This window comes from Cyprinus carpio, chromosome A23, assembly GCF_018340385.1.
Source record: "Cyprinus carpio isolate SPL01 chromosome A23, ASM1834038v1, whole genome shotgun sequence".
NCBI lineage: Eukaryota > Metazoa > Chordata > Actinopteri > Cypriniformes > Cyprinidae > Cyprinus > Cyprinus carpio.
In genome coordinates, this window is record NC_056594.1 from 13,158,556 (window position 1) to 13,180,361 (window position 21,806).

General features: G+C 35.8%; 3 protein-coding genes across 3 annotated transcripts in view; all 3 read left to right on the plus strand.

Moving 5' to 3' along the window:
- The first annotated feature begins 1,618 nt into the window (after positions 1-1,618).
- Positions 1,619-5,780, plus strand: LOC109066788 (CCN family member 5-like). The gene is made up of 5 exons (XM_019083807.2): positions 1,619-1,888; positions 2,572-2,788; positions 3,810-4,058; positions 5,178-5,398; positions 5,481-5,780. Exons 1-5 carry the CDS (start codon positions 1,817-1,819, stop codon positions 5,778-5,780), a joined length of 1,059 nt encoding a protein of 352 aa, XP_018939352.2. The 5' UTR covers positions 1,619-1,816.
- Positions 5,781-8,142: 2,362 nt separating this feature from the next.
- LOC109045247 (P2Y purinoceptor 1-like) lies at positions 8,143-9,329 on the plus strand. Its single transcript, XM_042713809.1, has one exon. It carries the CDS (start codon positions 8,235-8,237, stop codon positions 9,222-9,224), a length of 990 nt encoding a protein of 329 aa, XP_042569743.1. The 5' UTR covers positions 8,143-8,234; the 3' UTR covers positions 9,225-9,329.
- Positions 9,330-11,034: 1,705 nt separating this feature from the next.
- The window catches only part of pfkfb1 (6-phosphofructo-2-kinase/fructose-2,6-biphosphatase 1), a 28,851-nt gene continuing 18,079 nt past the window's right edge, over positions 11,035-21,806 (plus strand). Inside the window, exon 1 of the mRNA XM_042713792.1 lies at positions 11,035-11,182. Coding sequence (XP_042569726.1) covers positions 11,131-11,182 — 52 coding nt within the window. The 5' untranslated portion in view covers positions 11,035-11,130. The remainder of the gene's footprint in view (positions 11,183-21,806) is intronic.

Sequence of the window (21,806 nt, forward strand, 5' to 3'; positions counted from 1 at the left end):
CAGCTTAGTGTATGAATATGAGCCTGCCTTTCCAATATCCTGTATTCCTGGGAACTTAAGTAAGTTCCTGGGCACTCAGCAAGCGAAGTTCAATGTGTGTACTTCATTTTAAGTGAAAACTTTTCCATGAGACATTATTGGACTAGTTTTTAACCACAACTGGCTGTATTTTAGACATGAAAGAGGGAGTCTTTGTCCCACATCTGCTTTTCTTGCTCAGTTAATCTCTAAATATTTAAACAATATTTTTGTGGATCATCCTTCCAGAACAAATTTACACATTCCTGACACCCTATAACATGTTTCCACTGGACTTTGAATGTTTATTTAATACCATTTATAGGATAATAATATTTAGATTACTCTATCCTCCACTGTTAAACTGAATCAAAATCATTCAAGAATAAGACAATATTTTTCATTCTGAATACTATACTGTCTTTTGCATGAAGAGATGTGTGCCCTGTACCCTTTACGGTGATTTTGTACATTCCAATCATTTGTGATTTTTGGAAAGGATGTCAAAATAAATATAAGAGTGGCTGGACAGAATTTTTAGACAGAACTAATATCCACTTCACTTTTGCTGTATCTGGCAGGCCACATGTGTTCCAGCTGAATTATCAAGAGCTGTGGTATTTGTAAAAGTGAATTTCCCGTCTAGGTCTATATTTAAACCGTCATTCCCAGTGGGTCATCCTGCATTTCAATAGGATTGTTTTGTCTGAGCACTTGACATGAAAAATTTATAATCCCCTTTTGAAGGCTAAAAGAAGCAAAAAACTCTTTTTCGGTGCCACCCACAGTTTAAATGGAAGCAAATTCTCTATTTTAAATGCTATTACAATTCAAAGATCAATTAGTTCCGGTCCTCGAACTTGGCAACTGCGCAAGGTTTCAAAAATTCTGATCACTGAGGCTTTTCACTGTTTGTATTACTTGCCAAACAAACTGTCAGTATGTATTAGTAATGGGGATTTTCAATGATTCTTTCTACAAGATACACTGTTACGCATAGTGACGATCTTTAGGAGTGAGTCATTGAATCATTTACTCAACCAATTAATTTAAATCATTCAGGAACTAAATGAAGACTGCATCCAAAATCATATACTTCCCTACTACATAATAGGGAAAACAAACAAACAAACAAAAAAAGAATAGTGTTATACAACTGGTTGTGATAATCACACAAAGATGAAGGTACACGCAAACAGTCAATTCAGCACTACTCATACATTCATGATCACCATGACTGTGTGTTTCTTGAAGATTCTATTCTATTTTATTCAATTCTGTTTTTACTTCATGTGGAATTATGGGCGGATCAAAAATACACAAAGTTAGTGGCAATTGTGTCTAATATGTAAGTTATACAATATAAACTGTTTGTTTTCCTGAACTAATATGCAATATCATACTCCCAACCATGCTTATCAGTCTGTTTTAATATTCAAATATATTTGTTGTGGCAATTTAATAAACAACAGCTATTAGACATTAGATGTAAACAGAAAAATTGGATGTGGTCAAGAGCAAGCCTTTATATGCTGTCTTCTCTTCCAAAAGTCCATGTTTCACCTCTGCACACCAGAGTAGACGAGCAGAGGGAGAAAATAATTCCTGGTTGTGGAAATGGGCAACGGAGATGTGGAATTTGAAACATTTCTGATCCAGGTCCAGCCACTGTTTACCCTGCAGTCAGGCTATGACATCAGAGCAAGGACTTTATAAAAGTGCATGTGCACAGAGCCAGGCAGTGAGAAAACAGTAACACAAGTAGAAAATCTCATTGTGGTGGAACACATAGCAGAACATGATGGACAAGGTACAGAGAGACAGAAACAGCCTGATGGCATGGGCACTGCTGTTTTACCTAGGATCACAGGTGAGAATCACACACTTTATTTGCTTGCATGGATTTTGCCAGTGGAACTATTTCTGATGTGTGTGTTCAGCTTTGTGTGCAACAGATGTGAGATTAGATCTGGTTACTTTTGTAAACTATCATGCTCAGAGTTTAGGGGAAGAGGTTACATTAGTGTTTTTTATCAGGGACTTTTTGAGGGACGATTTGTTGTCTCTGAGAACTCATTATTAAACAGGGTTTTCCAGTATAAACTGAATGCAATGGAGAATTAAAGCTTAATTAAAGTGTCAATGTTCTGTACAAATGGATGATTTCATTTTAAGCTTATTGGCTCTAACACTAGCTTATAATTGAAAGCATGTTTTATGAATTCAAAGCCTGGGAATACTTACCGTCAGTGATTCGCATGAGGGATTTCTTCTTTCCCTTTTGCTTCTCCATATGCATATTATCAATTTTTTAACAAAGCTGCATGTTTTAAAAACCAGCAGTGATATTATTAGAGGCATTCATGAAAAATAAAGCATTAATGTAAAACTTGAAAGGAATGCAATGTATATTACAGTAATGTTTGATTATTGAAACTGCATTCAAGCATTGGACACATGGTATTTTTGAGCAGATGTACAGATTTTGTGTAGATTTTACCCAAACTCTGATGCTCTGTTGCATTTATTAAGTCTTCCTGTATCCTGTCTTAGGTGTGCTGTCAGCAGTGTGGCATCCCTTGTCAGTGCCAAAGCTCTGTACCAGACTGCCCAGAAGGCATTCCTCTCATTCTCGATGGGTGTCAGTGCTGTCAGGTGTGTGCGCGTCAGCAGGGTGAGGCCTGCAGTAAGCTGTTTCCGTGTGACATTCAGCGCGGCCTGCAATGTGACTATAGCGCCAGCTTCCCTGGAGACCCAGGAGAGTGTGTCAGTGAGTTTCAACCACCAAATACACAGCATTACCACTATAAAACATGGTTACTACCATAAGCTCCGCCCATAGCTCTTGACTGACACGACTCACATGGTGAGTTCAGTTATTATCATAATTTTGGGATGACATTTAATTCGTCATTTGTGAAGTTGGTTTGAGAATTTGATTTATCTTTTGAGATGTCATTTGAGTATTTCATCATTTGACTATCAAATTAAAATTTTAATTTTGCCAGGGTTGTACTGAATTTATAATGAAATGAAATATCAAACACAAATTGTATATATAATAATATATTAAATATGATATTAATTATATTTGTTTCTACAGTTTATGCTACTTCAGATATTTGAGAATTTGATTTATCAGGTTTGATTTACCAGGGTTGTACTGGATTTATAATGAAAATATATTTTCTTTTCATTATCAATTTTAAAAATATCTAGTTATAAATCAAAATCTCAAATGCAATTTCATTTCCTCACAAATTATATATAATGGAAAAAAAATTAATTCATCAAACAGAAATTCTCTATATAATAATATAATATATATATTATATAAATATTTATAGTTCATGACTACATACAATTGTATGTGTGTTTTGGTTTATCATTTGAGCAGCTATTTTGAGAATTTGATTTATCATGCTATCATTTGAAAATTTGATTAATAATTAAAAATTGTAATTTTAATATGAACAATTTCAATAAAACCTTAATTTATAATCTAAATAAATAAGTGATATAATTATGGCAGAATTAAAGTAACTACAACCTACAATTTTAACCTGACATTCATTTAAAATATTAAAATTAATTAATTCAACTCATGAACTCAAAAAGTTTTAAGACAATATTTTTAACAGTGAGGGCACATGAAATACAAAGCCAGTAAGGCCTGTCTAGCAGAGTTTACAGCTTCTGTGCTAAACCTTTAACAGTCACAATAAACCTTTATGAGAACAGTTAGACCTTCTGAATTGCATCAGTGTAATCTTCTGAACCACTGTTTTTAGGTCAGAAGGAGCTGGGCTGTGAACATAATGGAGTCTCTTACCAGGAAGGCCAGGTATTTCAGCCCTCCTGTGCTCTTCATTGTCGTTGTTCGGGTGGAGGGGTGACCTGTGTGCCCCGGTGCAGTGAAGATGTTCTCCTGCCCACCCCAGACTGCCCTCATCCTCGAAGGGTTCAACAACCAGGAAAATGCTGTAAAGAGTGGGTGTGTGAAAATATGGACAACACAGTGCTTCAGGACGCTCACATAGGTACTTTCTTAACAGTTTTTGTGTCCAGCAAACAAATCAAGCCATAAAACTGACACAAAGGCTGTTGTTGTTCATGTAATAGTAGGCCTACTCCATGAGCTGGAATGAAAACCGTGTCTCTTCTTTTGGGATTTTGCATAAATCTTTTTACATGTTTCTTATTCGAATCCCTATCTGAGAACTCTCAATTACATTCCCGTCTGTGGGATTTTGACCATTTAATTGAAAATGTCTTGCCAAGATGGAACCCAAAAGCACAAATTCTAGCTTCTTCCCAGAGCCAACTTTCCATGATTCATAACAGGACTCATGTCTGTGTAATGCAACAATTAAATTTCAAAAAGCCAGACAGAGCATGGAACTCAGGTCAGGAGGGTGTTCAAAAGCACTGCCACCCAAGTTAAATCACCTGGAATGGTACATTTTGTTCCGAATGTGTTAACAGTGAAGACGTAAACAGATCCATGCACACAAAACACTGCCAATAAATGGCTGATTATCATCTCATAGGGATAGAAGTATTCGGTATTGCTTCTTTTCTTTAACAATTATTGTAAGATGATAAGAGCTGATTACAAATTAATACAGCTCTATAAGGTTTATTGAGATTAGAATTAATATTTTAAATTCAACATGAAATCAAAATTGATACTATGAACTGTACTTTCTAAATGCACATTTCATGACGTCTTGTGAACATTTCTTTGTGTTATTTTAACCCTTGTACTTTCAAAAATGAGTCAGTCAAAGATGACCATTGCTTGTAAATCTGCCATTATGCTATATTATCACCAAATATTGGACTCAATCTTTTTGTTAACATGTTTTCTTTCGATTAGCATAGATTTTATATTTCTTTTTGGAACTGATTGGTCAAAGGCCTCATTCATCTGAGCTTATGCACCTCAGTTTCTGAGTGAAAAAAAGGAATAATTTGTGGTTAATTTTGGCAATGTTCACTCAGAAACAGTGCATAAGCTCAGATCAATTAATCAGTTCCAACCAGTTCTAAAAGAGAAATACAAAACCTGTGCTAATTGAAAGAATGTTGATAAAAAGATTGAACCTAATATTTGGTATTAATATAGCATAACAAGAGATTTGTTTTTGGGATGGCAGCTTCAGGAAGTGAACAGACATTGCTTGCAGACTCTGCATACCAAACCAGACCTGGTTCAAACTGCATAGACCAGAGCTCAGAGTGGAGTGCTTGCTCACACATCTGCGGGCCTGGAATATCTACACGGGTTTCCAATCAAAACCCGGCCTGTCGCCTGGAGATGCAGATGCGCTTGTGTATGATACGACCCTGTCAGCCTGTACTCCAGAGAAACCCACAGGTATGTCTCCGATCTGCTATAGGATGCTTCAGTTTTGACCATTCAAAACATTCTCTAATCAGTCCCTACTTCTGTGTTTCAGTGGTCAAGGAGGAAATGTCAACCCTCTTACAGGTCAGTAACCCCGGTGCGGCTTTTCCACCAGGGCTGCTATAGTACGCAGTTCTACAGGCCCCGTTATTGTGGCTCATGTAAAGACAACCGTTGTTGCACTCCTTACCACACTGGCACGGCACTGGTCACTTTCCGCTGCCCTGGAGGAAGACTGCTTAATCATGCTGTCATGACCATCAACTCCTGCATCTGCCATTACAACTGCCCCTATTCATCTAGAGGGGCATATAGAGGGACTCCCTTCTCTTATAAAACAACTACCCTTTAAAAGCCTAACTTTGAACCAATAATTTCAAAATTGAGGACGATCTGAGTTTTACATGTCTTTTTGCGTGTTAGTTACATAGACTCAAGATTTGAGGTTTCATTTTACTGACTGACAAAAACCCTCTTCGACTTAAAGTGCTAAAGAGCACATAAGTCATTTGAGATGTGACTTTTTTTTTCAGGACAATGTCTTAAGACGACAGGTGGTGTAATTCAAATAGTTTATTAGCTTAAGATGTGCCAGAAATGTTTTATTTTCTTTTTTTTTTTTTTTTTTTACCAATTTGGTTTACACAGTGACAGTTGTTTTAGCTCACAATAGATGAAAATTATGTAAATGTAAATGAGATCAAATGTTTTCTCCTCTTCAAGAAACAGGACCTAAGCAAAGAAATTTTGTTTTCAGTTAAATTGAAACAGGGGTAGCTACAGGTCGGAGCAATGTGAGTGGCAAAAGGTGGCGTGCTGAAAGGTGAATGCTACATCAGAAACTAACCCCTAACTCTAACCAATTAGAAAACCCTTTATCCACACCCCCTACCTTTCCGCAAGCCCCAATCTTTCACCTCACCCACTGCTCCCGCCTGCAGTTATCCCTACTTGGTTAAATGTGGCCTCTTCACCTGTATTTACTGCAGGATTTTATTTGAAGACTGACACTAGCCATACTTTAGTGTTTACAAAGTTCTTGCAAGAAGATTGACTGTGTATATATGTAAATACTTGTTTATGTCTGTATGTTTCTTTCATTAGTACTAGAACCTTTAACATTTGTGTTCATTTAGAATATTTCAAGTTTCATTGCACTTGTCATTTGTCACCTCACAACCTTGCAGTCAAAAGTTAACAGCATTTGTCAGACCTTATGCAAACTATTTTTTTATTATTATTATTATTATTTTTTTAATCTCATCATAAATTCTCAATAATAAATGTTTTGTGCTGTGTGCCTGTCTCCTTTTCTTGGGGTTTCTTGGAGAAACTTGTTCATGCCTTTCTAGTGGCTCTATTTACTTTTGACATTCACTTATCGAAAGGAAATTGTACTTTATTGATCTGTTCTTCTATTTGCTAAATTTAGCATACATAAACGTAAATACAGGGGAAATAAACCTTTTATGTTTATTTTTTAAAGGGGAAGTTCAACAACACCTAAAACAATGTTAAGGTAATCAAATCAAATCTAGTAACTTCATATAGAATCCCATCATGAGTCCTCTCACTCTACAGTTTAGAGTTTAGTTTCAGTAGCCATGTCAAAGCAGCAACTAAATCAGCATACTAAAAAAAATATTGCAAGAATTAGATGTTTTGTTTCCAACTGGCTCTTGGAGAAACTTGTTCATGCCTTTATCACCAGCAGGGTGGACTAGAAACCAGAAAATCTGAGCATATCACACCAGTCCTCAGGTCCTTACACTGGCTTCCAGTTATATTTAGAATTGATTTTTAAAGTACTTTTACTCGTTTATAAATCACTCAATGGCCTAGGACTTAAATACATAGCAGATATGCTCACTGAATATAAACCTGACAGACCACTCAGATCATTAGGATCGAGTCAGTTAGAAATACCAAGGGTTCACACAAAACAAGGGGAGTCTGCTTTTAGTTATTATGCCGTCGGCAGTTGGAATCAGCTTCCAGAAGAGGTCTGATGTGCTAAAACAATAGTCACATTTAATCTGTTTAGCTGTGCATTTATTGAATGAGCACTGTGCAATGTCCGAACTAATTGCACTATATTTTATGTATAATCATTATCTATTCTTAACTGTTTTAAACTCATTTTAAACCTCTTAAATCATTTTCAGTTTTTAAATTCCTTGGTTTATTGTTGTGATTATGTTTTTATTATTGTTATTTTCTTTCCTTTATTGTAAAGCACTTTGAATTACCATTGTGTATGAAATGTGCTATAAATAAACTTCCCTTACCTTGCCTTTGAGCGCTTCAGAAGTGTAAGGCTGCCCTCTCTTGTTTTTACGAGGAAAGGCAAGCAAGAATTAGATGCTCTAATTTGCATTTGGTGGAATTTGTGCCATTTTGTAATGGATTACTGTATGTACAAGAATGGAAAATACAATAGAAATAAAGAGGATATTAAGTGGAATGATAATGAGTGAGTTTTTTTTTTTTTTTTTTTTTATTACATGGACCCCGGGTATAAATAAATAACGATATATAGGCTATATATAATATTATATAATATTATTTAATTATATAATATAATTATTTTATTATGTATAAATGCATATAATTTATAAATGCTGGTTTTCTACAAATTAGTTCAAGCTCATAGTTCAGAGTTCGAAGGTTTTTTTTACGCACATGTGCCTTTCTCAGTCAAGACATCTCAACGTGCTCACACTTCCTGTGACATATTTTCATGTGCGGGAATGTCAAGCATCTCCATCCTCCAGCAAGAAAGTCTGATGATCGTTTTTAATGAACGATGGAGTCCAATTCAACCTGTAAATTAGTCAATTTTGATTTTACTCACAAATTTTTGCCCTCGGTCTACGTGACTGTTTTCATTCTTGGAGTAATTGGCAACTGTTTGGGGCTGAAATCTATGTATGATAACTGGAAGAAAATTGGTAATGTAAATATCTTTGTGCTCAACCTTTGCCTGGCGGACATTTTATATCTTTTAACCTTACCCTGTTTGGTGGTTTACTACGCTTCCAAAAGCAATTGGACATTTGGAGATGTTTTCTGCAAGCTTTTAAGATTGTGTTTCTGCATCAACCTGTACGGCAGCATTGGGTTCCTCACATGCATCAGCGTTTACAGGTATCTCGGCATCGTTCACACTTTGAGAGTTAAAGGCAGAATTGCAGCGAGACACTCTGTGGTGATTGTTACGCTGGTTTGGTTTTTAGTGTTTCTTCAGTGTCTGCCTGATATGTTCTTTGACAAAACCTCAAACAACGAAACATCATGTTTTGATACAACTTCGGACAACTACATCAGGGAATACCTGAAGTACAGCATCGGAAGGACGGTTCTTGGATTTGGGATCCCGTTGTTAATATTGTTATGCTGCTACGGACATGTGGCGTTTTTTCTGATGACAAAGAAAGACATCGATGTCATCTTGAAGCTGAGGTGTCTCAGGCTGGTTGCCATCCTGACCCTGCTCTTCTCTGTTTGTTTTATTCCTTACCACATTTTTAGAAATTTAAACCTGGCAACTCGAGTGTCCAAACTGGACGGCACGTGTCAGAAATGGTATTCTGATGTGTACATTGCAAACCAAGTTGGTAATGGATTGGCATGCATGAATAGTGCGATCAACCCACTGGTTTACCTCTTTAACAGTGATGAATTGCTGATGAAGTGTTTTATAAAGTGCGGACGAGCCCGCCAGTCTGCTGCCGTTTCTCTTGCGGAGGACACTCCCTTACAGGAGCAAACTCCCGGCAGCGTGGTCAAGAAATAGAGATGAATGGAGATTCTTTGTTGTGTGGTGACTTCTTCTCGCCCTGAGAACGTTTCTGTTCATCGAGAGTATGCACATTGAATGAAACTATTCTTATCTCATCAATCTTGATGTTACTGTGGTTATTTGGGGCCCCACTCTATATAAATCTTGTGACAGGATGTTCTCATGCTGCACTGTATTCTGAAAAACAGAACTGATTTTGGTTCCACTTTCAAGGTCATCTTTAAGGGATAATCTTTGCTAAATGTGTTGTCTTGCAATGCTTTACACACTGAGTGATTGAAAATACATTTTTGCTTTTTATGTTTGCAAACAAATCTTTAGGTATAGCCTAAATTTAGAAGTATTTCAAAACAGATTTTTGAGTTGTGTAATGTAGGCCTACATTCACCACTATCACAGTAATGCTGTAGTTTCTAAGCAATAGAACACTACTGCTGCTACTGAAACAAACACAAAGTGATCTATTTTGAGTTTTTATTACATAGGCTAGTGCAGATGAACAGTGTTATAATGTCCACATTAAGATATGACACACAGCAAACAATCTTATATGACTGCCATGTGGCAAAGTAAAAGCAAAACTGAAGGTTCTGAAATTTCCTCAAGGTTGACCAGACAGACAGACAGACAGACAGATAGATAGATAGATAGATAGATAGATAGACAGACAGATAGACAGATAGATAGATAGATAGATAGATAGACAGACAGACAGGCCGATGGATAGATAGATAGATAGATAGATAGATAGATAGATAGATAGATAGACAGATAGACTTGCATCCAAACACATGAACAAAATTATGCAAGGTAAAGATATATTAAATATAAAAATATTGGTTCTCATCAACAAAATTTAAATATATACAATTTTAAAGAAAATTCACCTTTGTATGATTAACAATTTTGTTATTGTGTTGTGTCACCACATCCAACATAAAAACTGCACTATTTTATAAGTAATTCTTTATTATCCCCATTACTTTAACACAGATTGTAAATATATGTTGTGTTTTGTATATTTTTGTTTATATTCTTTTTTTTTTGTTTAAACATTGATCATTGATAATCTAAGATCAAGTTAATTGTCAAAGCAATAAATATTGAGGAAATGCTCATTGTTGTCACTGTTGTTGTTTACTTATGAAGAAACAATTTTAACAGTTCTCAATGATGTTCATGACTATCAGTTACATCTTGCTTTAGAGGGTTTTAGCAGATACTATTGTCAGGCTGTTGAGCTGATAATAAAATTCACTATGCTGTCAATATATATAAAAAAAAAAATATATATATATATATATATATATATATATATATATATATATATATATATATATAATCTTTATGAAAATGGTGGAAATATACACAATTAAATATTCAGTTTTTGCTGGTATATATCCAGTATGAACAGATACCAATAAAAAAATGAGTTATGGCAGTGATATATTATGCATCCCTAGTCCTGCTGGCTAACTCTGGATTTTCTAACCATTAATAAGTTATTGTTCTTATTAAAATAACTCGAGATCGAACCTAACAATATCTAATATTGATAAACCTAACCATGAAATTGACATAGGCTATTGGTTGATACTGCATGAAAGCTAAATGTCTTTGGTTAGTGGAAAGCATAAAGGTTAAAAGTCAGAAACATAACCTTTGCTGCTGCTGTGAGTAGCCTGTGCTTGCTGAGCATGTAAACCCTTGGTCTGGCAGACATTAAAGGACAAGGCCAGGCGGCACAGATCATATGTCTACGTGTCATCAGGGTGGGGGATGATAGGGGAGAGAACGCACAAGCTTCTCTCGTTTAGTTACATTAAAATGAGCATCTGAAATACATCACACCGCACAAGTTAGGGATCGATATTTACAGTTATCTGTGTTTTCCCTGAAGATGGACACATTTCCGAAGGAGTTCCACAGACGAACACGCTGTGACAGTGCCGGTGAGTTCAAAGTGTGACAACCAGGGATTGAAATGAACATTTTCACTCACCAGCCAATTTGGCTTCTAAATTTTTTTAAATTACCGGCAATTCATAAATTCTATTAGCCAAAAAAAAAAAAAAAATGTGTCAGTACTAGGGGTGTGTGATATTGACAAAAATATCTCAATATTTTCTGGAATTTCATCGATAAAGATAATTAGAGTGTTATTGTGCTGATATCTTAAGGACTACAGTGGACAGCTGACTCCTAAAGGTTTTGATATTCTTCATATTCTGTGTGGTCAGTCAAAGACTAGCCTATAGAATACCCTTATTCTTAAGGGAACTTTGGGTCAGTTCACAGCAGCAGTGATAGAAATTCATATTTTCCAATAAGTTTAAATTGATTTCTACTTTTTATGGGCATTTTTTACCTTTATAAAGCCATTTTTTCTAAAAGTCTGCATCATCTTTTGAGTCAAATTCTTACATTTAATCAATCAATTATAATAATAATACATTCAGGCTGTTACTAAACCAATGAATCACAAATCAGTATCAACAAAATTAATTAATTTTTGCAGAAGTTGCATATATCATTCAGATGTATGTTAATGCAGCTTAGAGGGACATGAAATGCTTTAACCTGCAGTTACAAATGCAAAATAATGTTTTGATATTTTAAACATGAAATGTTGAATAGCCTACTGATATTTGAAATTATTTAAAAAATGAAAAGATACTTTAAATGCAAAATTAAAACAATTAAAACCGCCAGTAGGTGACAGCAAGTTACTGTTAAGTGAGTCATTGCGACTGAACCGAATCATTTAAATGGTTGATTCATTCAGGAACGAAACACCATCATGTTGCTCAGAGACGGAAAACAGCGTTGTGGCTGTTTGGAATTGTTTTTTTTGTTTTTGTTTTTTTGGCGAAATAGAGCAATTTGGCTATTATGAGCTATTATGGTATCTGAAACGTAAGTCTCTTGATATTAACTTATTGTTTATTGTTGTATAAAATCAATATTACATTTGTAACCATGCTGATTTAAAAAAACAGCAAAAAAAAAAAAAATCGTCACTCTTCGTGTGATATTAACTATATGAAATGATATAAATATATAGCCTACATTTTCTGCCCCCTTATCTTGAATTATGTGAACATTCATAATGCATATTAATAGATTGAATCATGCAGTGAAAGAACGCACTCTAACTGTGCGTTCACACCAGACGCGACTTGCGCGAATAAATCGCGCTATTCGCGCGTAGTTGGACGCTTGAACATTTTGAGTTCATTCGCTTCATTCGCGCGTGAAATACTCTCCACACTCGCGCGAAAAACTCTCCACACTCGCGCGAAAAAAAAACAACAACAACAGACGCGAATTCGCGTCATGGGAGGGACTTCTGCCAGTTGAGTTCACGCAGCATTGTGATTTCAACCACCATTTTTATTCGGATAGTTTTCAAAATATTATTGTTATCGTGTCATGAAAATTAGTTTTAAAAAGTATTTCAGGCGAGAATGTAGTTGTTTTAAACTCAAATATGCGGTTTATTTATAAAAACAGCGTCCATTTAAAAAATGTGTTTCGCCGATTTCGGAGACGAGCTCCATGCGATCAGCGGGAGCTCCAGTGATCATGTATCCGCCTAGAGCAGTCTCAACTCGGCTAGTCCTTCTGACATTTGCCGCTGGCTCTGATGTCTCTTTACTGGTTCAAGATAAAATATAATTCACTTTCTTCCAAGCAAGATCCTTTTTATTCCTGTTTCTGTAGAAGTATGAAGAAGTATCATATAGCTCCGGGTATCCACATACAGCGATGATGACTTTGTCCTCCATTGTTGTTTCGGATTTTCCCTCCGCTCGCTACGTCGTATCACGTCACTACTAGAGCAAGCTCCTGATTGGTTAACACGCGGCGCGAAATTTCGCCAAAGTTCAGATTTTTCAACTAGCGCGTTTCGCGCGAATCGCGAGAATCGCACCTCAGTATGTCTTATCACGTCTTTACCTCACTATTCATTATCACGAATCTCGTCATTCGCGCCGCCTCATTCGCGCGAAACGCGCCGCAGGTTGTCTATTCGCGTCTTTGCATTGACTTAACATTGAAATCACTCGCGCCAGACGCTCATTTCGCGTCTGGTGTGAACGCACCATAATGCTGCGTTCACACCAAACGCGAATAGAGCGTCTGGCGCGAATGATTTCAATGTTAAGTCAATGTAAAGACGCGTTTACGCGCGTCTGGAGGTCTCGCGGCGCGAATGAGGCGTTTAGCGCGGCGCGGTAGACGCGAATTCGCCTCATTCGTGCATCAAGTTCGCGCGAATGGCGCGAATTGAGCGTCTGGTGCGATACGCGCGTTACGCGCGAATGGTGCTTTTGTGCATTTATGTGTTTGACGCGAATTCGCGTCTGCCGCCCGAGTTGAAAAATTTGAACTTTGGCGTCAATTCGCGCCGCGTTAACCAATCAGGAGCCTGCTCAGGAGTCATTCAACATGGAGGAACGACTGATGTTGTCAGTGAGCAGTCACCCGGAGCTATATGACAAAAGTTCATATTTCTATAGAGACAGGAATAAAAATGACCTATATATATATATATATATATATATATATAAAACATATTAATAGATTAATTGAATAAAGGCCAAAGATAAGATTTACCCCAAACGAATTATATTTTATCTTGAAACACTGAAGAGACATCAGAGCCAGCGGCAAATGTCAGAAGGTCTAGCCGAGGTGAGGCTGCTCTCGGCGGATACATGATCACTGAGCTCCCGCTGATCGCATGGAGCTCGTCTCCGAAAATCGGCGAAACACATTTTTAAATAGACGCTGTCTTTATAAATAAACCGCATATTTCAGTTTAAAACAACTACATTCTCGCCTGAAATACTTTTAAAACTACATTTCATGACACGATAACAGTAATATTTTGAAAATTATCCGAATAAAAATGGTGGTTGAAAATGCTGCGTGAAGCCCCCCCATGACGCGAATTCGCGTCTGTTGTGAAGTTAATTTCACGCGCGAATGAAGCGCATTTCACGCGCGAATGAAGCGAATGGTCTCAAAATGTTCAAGCGGCAAACTAGACGCGGTAGACGCGAATTTGACGCTCTATTCGCGTTTGGTGTGAACACAGCATAAATGCGTATCTTACGCGCACTAAGTTAGTGTAGTCGATTATGCGTGCACTCCGTAGGTAGGTGTGTTTTGTTTGGTTTTTGCAATATATTCGATAATGTCTCACGAGTTCAGTTTTTGCGCTAAGTCTGCGCTGATTTGGCTTGCATGAACTTCCCCCAGAAATTAATGAGTGAACATAACTTACGAAAAAGTAACCCGCCAAATTGGCTCGTGATTTGACAGCGTTACTCGCCGCAGCTGATTTTTGGTGTTGTGGCGATGGATGAGCTTGAAACAGGCAACAGATAGATAGCTACTGAGATTACACGCGGCATAAGCTGTCAGAATCAGGCAAAGCTTTTTTAATGTTGATGATTTGTATTTTGGCTGGTGTATTAGAGCCATTTGGTTTAACAGTTTGCCATGTGGAGCTAAAATTTGCAATAGAACCAGGAGATAAAAATGATTAACTTGTTTATTTTAGTTCATATGATGCACAAACAGTACATGTGTGGTGTGTGACATCCAGGAAGTTTTAGGGCGAGACTGTCTGACATAATATTCACAGAGGAACAGCAGTGAGTGCACACTACACGTGTTTGCTTGTACGAAAACTTCCTGATTACTGTTTGAACTATTCTTAGCAAGAAACACACAAAACAGAACATGAAGACCTTTAATCTTTCTACAAAGAAAAATAAATACGTGAAAACGTCAAAGTACACTTTATACAAAAATATAAAAAATAAGTTTTAATGACAAAACAACAGATATTTTGCTCACCGTTAAGCTATAGATGGTGCAGTTGCACCTGTTCGCCTCTACATAGTTACTTTAAATATATCTGTGACTGTGTGAACTTAAGGGGAACTGACTTCATATAAGAAATGACTGACAAAAGATGCTTAAAAAAAGAATTCTGAGAAAAGTTCTAGTAGGCTATTATTTGCTTGCAGATGCGCCACCTTCTTTAATATATCTCATGCAACAACATTGAGGCTTTTAAAAAAAATTAAATAAAAAATTATACATTTTTGTGAGTCTTCGCATTTATTGTGACATATAAGTTTAACTAACCCGCTAGCGCTTAGAAATAAAAGTGCATGCGTCTCGCGGAAGAACATTGTTTTGGTTGTGCTTCGTCTGTGCTTGTCTGCGCGGATGAACGTGGTCACACGCACACAAATCCGCCGCAAACTCTATGGGCGCCGCCATCTTGCCTGCCGCCATTACTGCGTGCCTGCGAGGTGTGACCTTTACTGTCTATGGGTGTGACGGTGTGACACTTGCCGGTGCCCTCTAATGACATTTCAATGAAAGCGGATCCTGCTCATTAAAGAAAATGTCTGGTGAAAGGGAAAATTGGGTAGATGATGTCAGGCAGTGGCCAAAACTTACTGATAAAGGTATATATTGACAACATAATGTAATAATGTATAAATATGTAATGTATTGTAATTAAGAAGTGTATTAATTGATGACAACAAAAATAAAACCGAACGCTGTCATTACTAGCTGTGTTGTTAATATGTTCACAAGCTTCACAAGTTTCAAATAACTATTAGGCCATCCTTAAAAATATTCTTGTTTGCCATAACTGACCGACCCTGTCAGTTTGGACTGACCCAATTAATTATTTTTTTCCCCTTTTTTGTCCGACCGACTTGCCGATTGTAATTGCGTTAAGACCCACAGATTTTTTTTTACTCTTCAAACTAATACAAATGCAATAAAATGTGAGACACGCAATTGACGCTTTTCACACGCTCTCACGCCACACATCCATTTTCTCACGCACAGAAAAATCGCGAAGCAAAGAGGACACGGACAAAGATAATCTCAGCTCTCAGATTCTGTCAATTTTATTATGAAATTCAAACAATGAATACCGTTTTGGTGCTTGTAAACGTGACGCGACAGATCCCTAGCGGCACCTGAACTGATCATCTCTAGCTAATAGTAAAGAACTCTGTGTAATCCGTATGGCCGTAAACATGGGCAGTCAATGTGCAACAAAGGTTCGTGGATTTCACAAACGGGTTTATTCCATGCCTGTAGTTTTGTGCTGTTGTTAAAACAGCCAACCACACACAACGCTCTTCCCGGCAATCACTGGACAGCATATGTACTAAAAAAAAAACTAAATAAAAATAACTTTTCGTACAGCTATATTCTGCTACAGCCGCCTACGGGACTAACGCTACTTCTGCTACTTCCTTAGCAGCAAGGCACGCAGTAATGGCGGCGCTGCTTTACTTCCGTGTTTCGCCGGATAGACATCTTATCAGAGCAGTTGTTTTTACAAAGGGCGATTTCCCGATATCAATAATCTGTTTTATTCTTTTATTTGGAAAAATAAATCTCAAAGACTGAAGAAAAGGGTTCTTACTAATAAGAAAGCTGAAGGGGGTCTGGAAATACTTTTATTTTGAAGACGTTAATAGAACTTTTAAAACCAATTGGATTAAAAAATGTTTGATTAATCTTTACTCCCTTTGGAACCACATCCCACACAGTCTCTTTAACCAAATAGGTGGTTTAGAATTTTCTGTTAATTTGTGACTTTAATATTTCTAAACTCCCTCTTAAATTGTCAAAAAATTCCACCAGCAAGTGCTTTTAGCTTGGAAAATTTGCTAATTCACACAATTTCTCTCCTCACACTGCCTTCATTTGGAATAATAGCAATATAACAATTGCCAATAGATCTTTATTTTTAAGGAATTGGTTTAACAGGGATATTAATCATCTTATGAATATGTTTGATAATTCTGGGAATCTTTTAACTTATGAATTTCCCTGTGCATTTTAAGGAATTTAATTTGGTCATTAAAGCTATTCCTCCTACTCTTGTTCATCTGGTTAAAAAGTCATATTCACTACAACTCTATAGTAATGACAAAACCAAAATTAATTTTAAACGGTCTTGAACTGATTGGTAAAAAATGCAATAACAAACATATTTATACTGTTTTTCCAAAAAACAAAATAAAATAACACCTAGAGGAAAATTCTTTTTGGAACTCTATTATTGATAATATTATTTGGAAGACTGCTTGGTTAATCCCTTTTTAAATATTGTATCAATAACAAAACTAAAGAAATACATTTTAAAATTTTGCATACCATCTACCCTGTTAAATCAATAATTTCAAGATACTCTGATATTGATGATTTATGTACTTTTTGTAAAAATGAGAAAGAGGTGTTAACACATTTGTTTTTTGATTGTAAAATTACCCAAAAATTTTGGAAGGAATTGGCAGATTTCATTTTTTCTCTTGTAAAGGATAAATACTGTTTTTCTTTAAAGGATATTATTGTGTACTATGAAATAATGTTAACAAAGGGTCTTGAATACATTGTTAATTTATTCATATTGCTGTCAAAATTTTATATACATAAACAAAAAATGTTTAAACTCATCCCCAATATTTAAAGTATTTTTAGTTGAATTTGATTGTTTTTATATCTTCATTGAAATTGATAAAAACACAAAAAGTCATTAACCTGTTTAAAATATATGAGATTATTTTTAGATCCCTGTTACTAATTATGTCACATTTTATATTACACTGACTGTCTTATGCTGTGCTCTGTATGTTATTTGTTCTGTGTTCAATAAAAAAAAAAAAAAAAAAAAAAAAAAAAAAAAAAAAAAAAAAAAAAAAAAAAAAAAAAAAAAAAAAAAAAAAAAAAAAGGGCGATTTCCCAGTCAGGGTTTTGCCGTTTTGAATGATCCACGGTAAATTTCTCTTGGTTTGATTTGGGATTTTTCTCTTGGCTTAATTTGAGTTCAACTTGGAATGAGAATTCCCAGTTTTTTTATTTATTTATTTATTTTTTTTTTTAATTCACTTTGGTACTATTTTCACAAGTAAGGTGTACATTTTCAAAATTACAGTACAATAATTACAGTAGCACAAACTACAGATGATACATCAGAAAACAGATAACTATTTAACTAAAATCTTTTTGTATGTAATAATAGCAATGCACAGTGAGAGAATTACTTCTATAAATAATTGCAAAAACATTTTGATATTAAAATTCTAATATTTTTCTATTAATATTAGTCTGCATTTACATTTCATAATTCACATGCTCTGACAAATTATATTTTTCTCCTGTCCATTGCTATAGTTATTACGTCACTCACTTCACTTCATCGCAATCTCAACAAGTTCCGTTAAAATCGACAAAGCTCTCTACACAATGTATCTCTTATTTACATTGTGTCTACCATTCATTACAATAAGAGGATTCGCAAGCGTGCAGAAAAAGTGTGGTGTGAGAATGGTTTCAATTGCATGTGTCTCAAACTTACTGCTTGCAGCTGGCAGCCCTGCAACATCTATTGTGCATGCTGCACCGAATTATGATATCACTACATCACAGCGCTCCATCTTAAACCATGTGCACTATTCCCCTCTAGCAACTGTACAGCACAGGCCTTCTACAGAGGATATGTTAGATTATTAAGGCCGTGATATCAAATGACACCTGGATCAGGGAGCAATCTGAAATTCAGCACATGCAGAATCAGACAGTACGTAAGTCTGTCTGCAGTCTTGCTAATCTTATTTACAATCCTGATCAAGCTGCTTTTGAACTTGGCCTCATTGTGCTCTAATACACCACATTTGTGGGATGCTAAATGGGTCATGAACCTCAATACTGTTTTTTTCCCTGTTGATCTGAAGATAATCTGAGTTTATTTACTGTATAGGGTCTCCAACCCTGCTCCTGAGAGCTTCCTTCCTGCAGTCTTCAGTTCAGACCCTGCTTCAACACACCTGTCGGTTATTTTCAAGTAATCCTTAAGACCCTGATTAGCTGGTTCAGGTGTGTTTGATTAGAACTGGGGCTGAACTCTGCTGGATGGTAGGAGCATGGCTGGAGACCCCTGTTGTAGGGGGTGTTTACACAACACCATTTTTAGCTAAAAAATGAAAATTTTAAAAGCATGTTGGGTGCATATTTACAGTGTTGGGAAGGTTACTTTGGAAATGTAATAGGTTACAGATTACAAGTTACCCTATTTAAAATGCAATAAGTAGTGAAACTATTTCAATTACTTTATTCATGTAATTGATTACATTTGATTACTTTTCTAAATTTCATGAATGTTTTTAAAATGTTAATCATTTTGAAACATTTAAAGCAGGCAGTGTTAACCTTACAGTAGGACTCAACACTGATTACTGTCAACTTGGGTAAAGTTGGTTTTATATTCAGACATTCGGACTTCCGCGATCAATAACTTTGTTAACATGCACTTAAAAAAGCCACTTTCGGTCAATTTATCATTACCGACCATGATGAGCACAATCAGAACACATTATTATGTCGAACTCGACGTTTTAAAGAAGTGATAACACACGCTTACATCTATGGAGTTTTCGTGACGCTCATCGCTTATCTGAGGGACTATCTACAAATTACGTGTTTCTATAAAAATAAATAAAAACACAACTGTTTTTCATTTATTTGCCTCCAGATGAAACAAGAACTGTGTTGACTTGTCGGTTTTAAACAATGACATGATTTATTTCAATAGGTTTTTTGAAAGCATGGGCCAACTTCTCTGCAGCAAGTGGAGCCATGTAGTCGAGTGACCCTACAGAACATACTACAGCCCTCTGTCTTGCTGGTTTTATTCCCTGATGTTTTCTGATTTTCTGAGTAGATATCAATAAAGAGACTAACAGTGTAACAGTGTTCTTAGGTGTTGAATGAAAAGAGTATGGCTAAAAACTATCTTTTATGGTTTTCTGTTTATGTGTCATCTTTGTTTAACATTAAACACAATTCATGTGCATTGATTTGTTACATTCCTGCAGAAATACACTTGAGCATGGTACTGAATCTATCAGATTAGTGACAACGTACTCAGAACTCATGACAGCAAACACAATGTTGATTTTGGGTGAACATTTCTAAAAACTATGGCAAAACTTTCTCAAGATGGTTTATAAATAAGAATTGTGCTTCAAATATATATTAAATTGTACCATCATCTGTTTTTATGGTTACCGCAATGACTTTTCCACAATCCACTTCCACAGCTTTTTGAAAGAAGGAACCTAATGCTAAGTTGGCAAAATATTTATTTGACCATAACTGACATACATCAAGTGTTTAATGTACAAGTATTAGTGTTAAAGATGTTCAAAATTACAGTACCAATCACGGTATTCAATTTGTCTATTTGACACACCTTCAGTTATAACTTTTTAAAAGAGTCTCACAACAAAACAAGTTGCTAAATAATTATCTGACCCGCGTCATTCAATCAGGAGTACTGAAAGTACAAGCTATTGCTCTAAAAGATACATTTGCAGCATCCCTGTATTATACTGTATGTTTTTTTTTTCATAGAGACACACCCCTTCAGTTCAATACTTTTTAAAAAAAAGGCTCACACTGTTCCAAAACATAAATCATTATAAATATCTATCCTCTATAACATATCAGAAGTCTTGAAATTACAAAGTATTTGCGCTAAAAGATACATTTAAAGCATCTGTATTATACAGGTGCATCAATAAATTATAATTTTGTGGGAAAAGTTCATTATTTCAGTAATTCAACTCAAATAAATTCAATGCACATAGACTAAAAGCAAGTCTTTGGTTCTTTTAATTGTGTATGATTTTGGCTCACATTAACAAAAACCCACCAATTTACTATCGCAACAAATTAGAATACTTCATAAGATCAATAAAAATAAATAAATTAAAAACGTTTTTAGGAATTGTTGGCCTTCTGGAAAGTATGTTCATTTAATGAACATGTAATCATACTGGTAGGGGGCTCCTTTTGCTTTAAATTACTGCCTCAATTCGGCGTGGGCATGTGAGGTGATCAGTTTGTGGCACTGCTGAGGTGATATGGAAGCCCAGGTTTCTTTGACAGTGGCCTTCAGCTCATCTGCAATATATGGTGTCTTGTTTCATCTCAACAAATTAGAATATGGTGGACATGCCAATTATTTTAGTCTAAGAATTCTAAATTTGTTGAGATGAATTGGTGGGTTTTTTTGTTAAATGTTTTCCACAACATTCTAATTTATTGAGATGCACCTGCATGTTTTTTCTTCATAGAGACACCTTACAGTTCAATAACTTTTTACAAGAGGCTTTACACCATTACAAAACAAGTTGCTAAATAATTATGTGACCTTGTAGAACATATCAGAAGTGTTGCAATACAAGTATTGGCCATAAAACATTGATTTTCAGCATCCCTGTGTTCTTCATAGACACACCATAACTTCACTTCAAGTTCAATACCTTTCCATAGAAGGCTCACACGGTTACAAAACAAGCTGCTAAATAATCATGTGACCTTGTAGAAACATATCAGAAGTTCTTGAAATCAAGTATTTGCACTAAATTATATTATCATTTATAGCCATCCCTGTATTCAATGGGTTTTCTTCATAGAGACATCTTCCAGTTCAATAACTTTCCAAAGGAGGCTCAC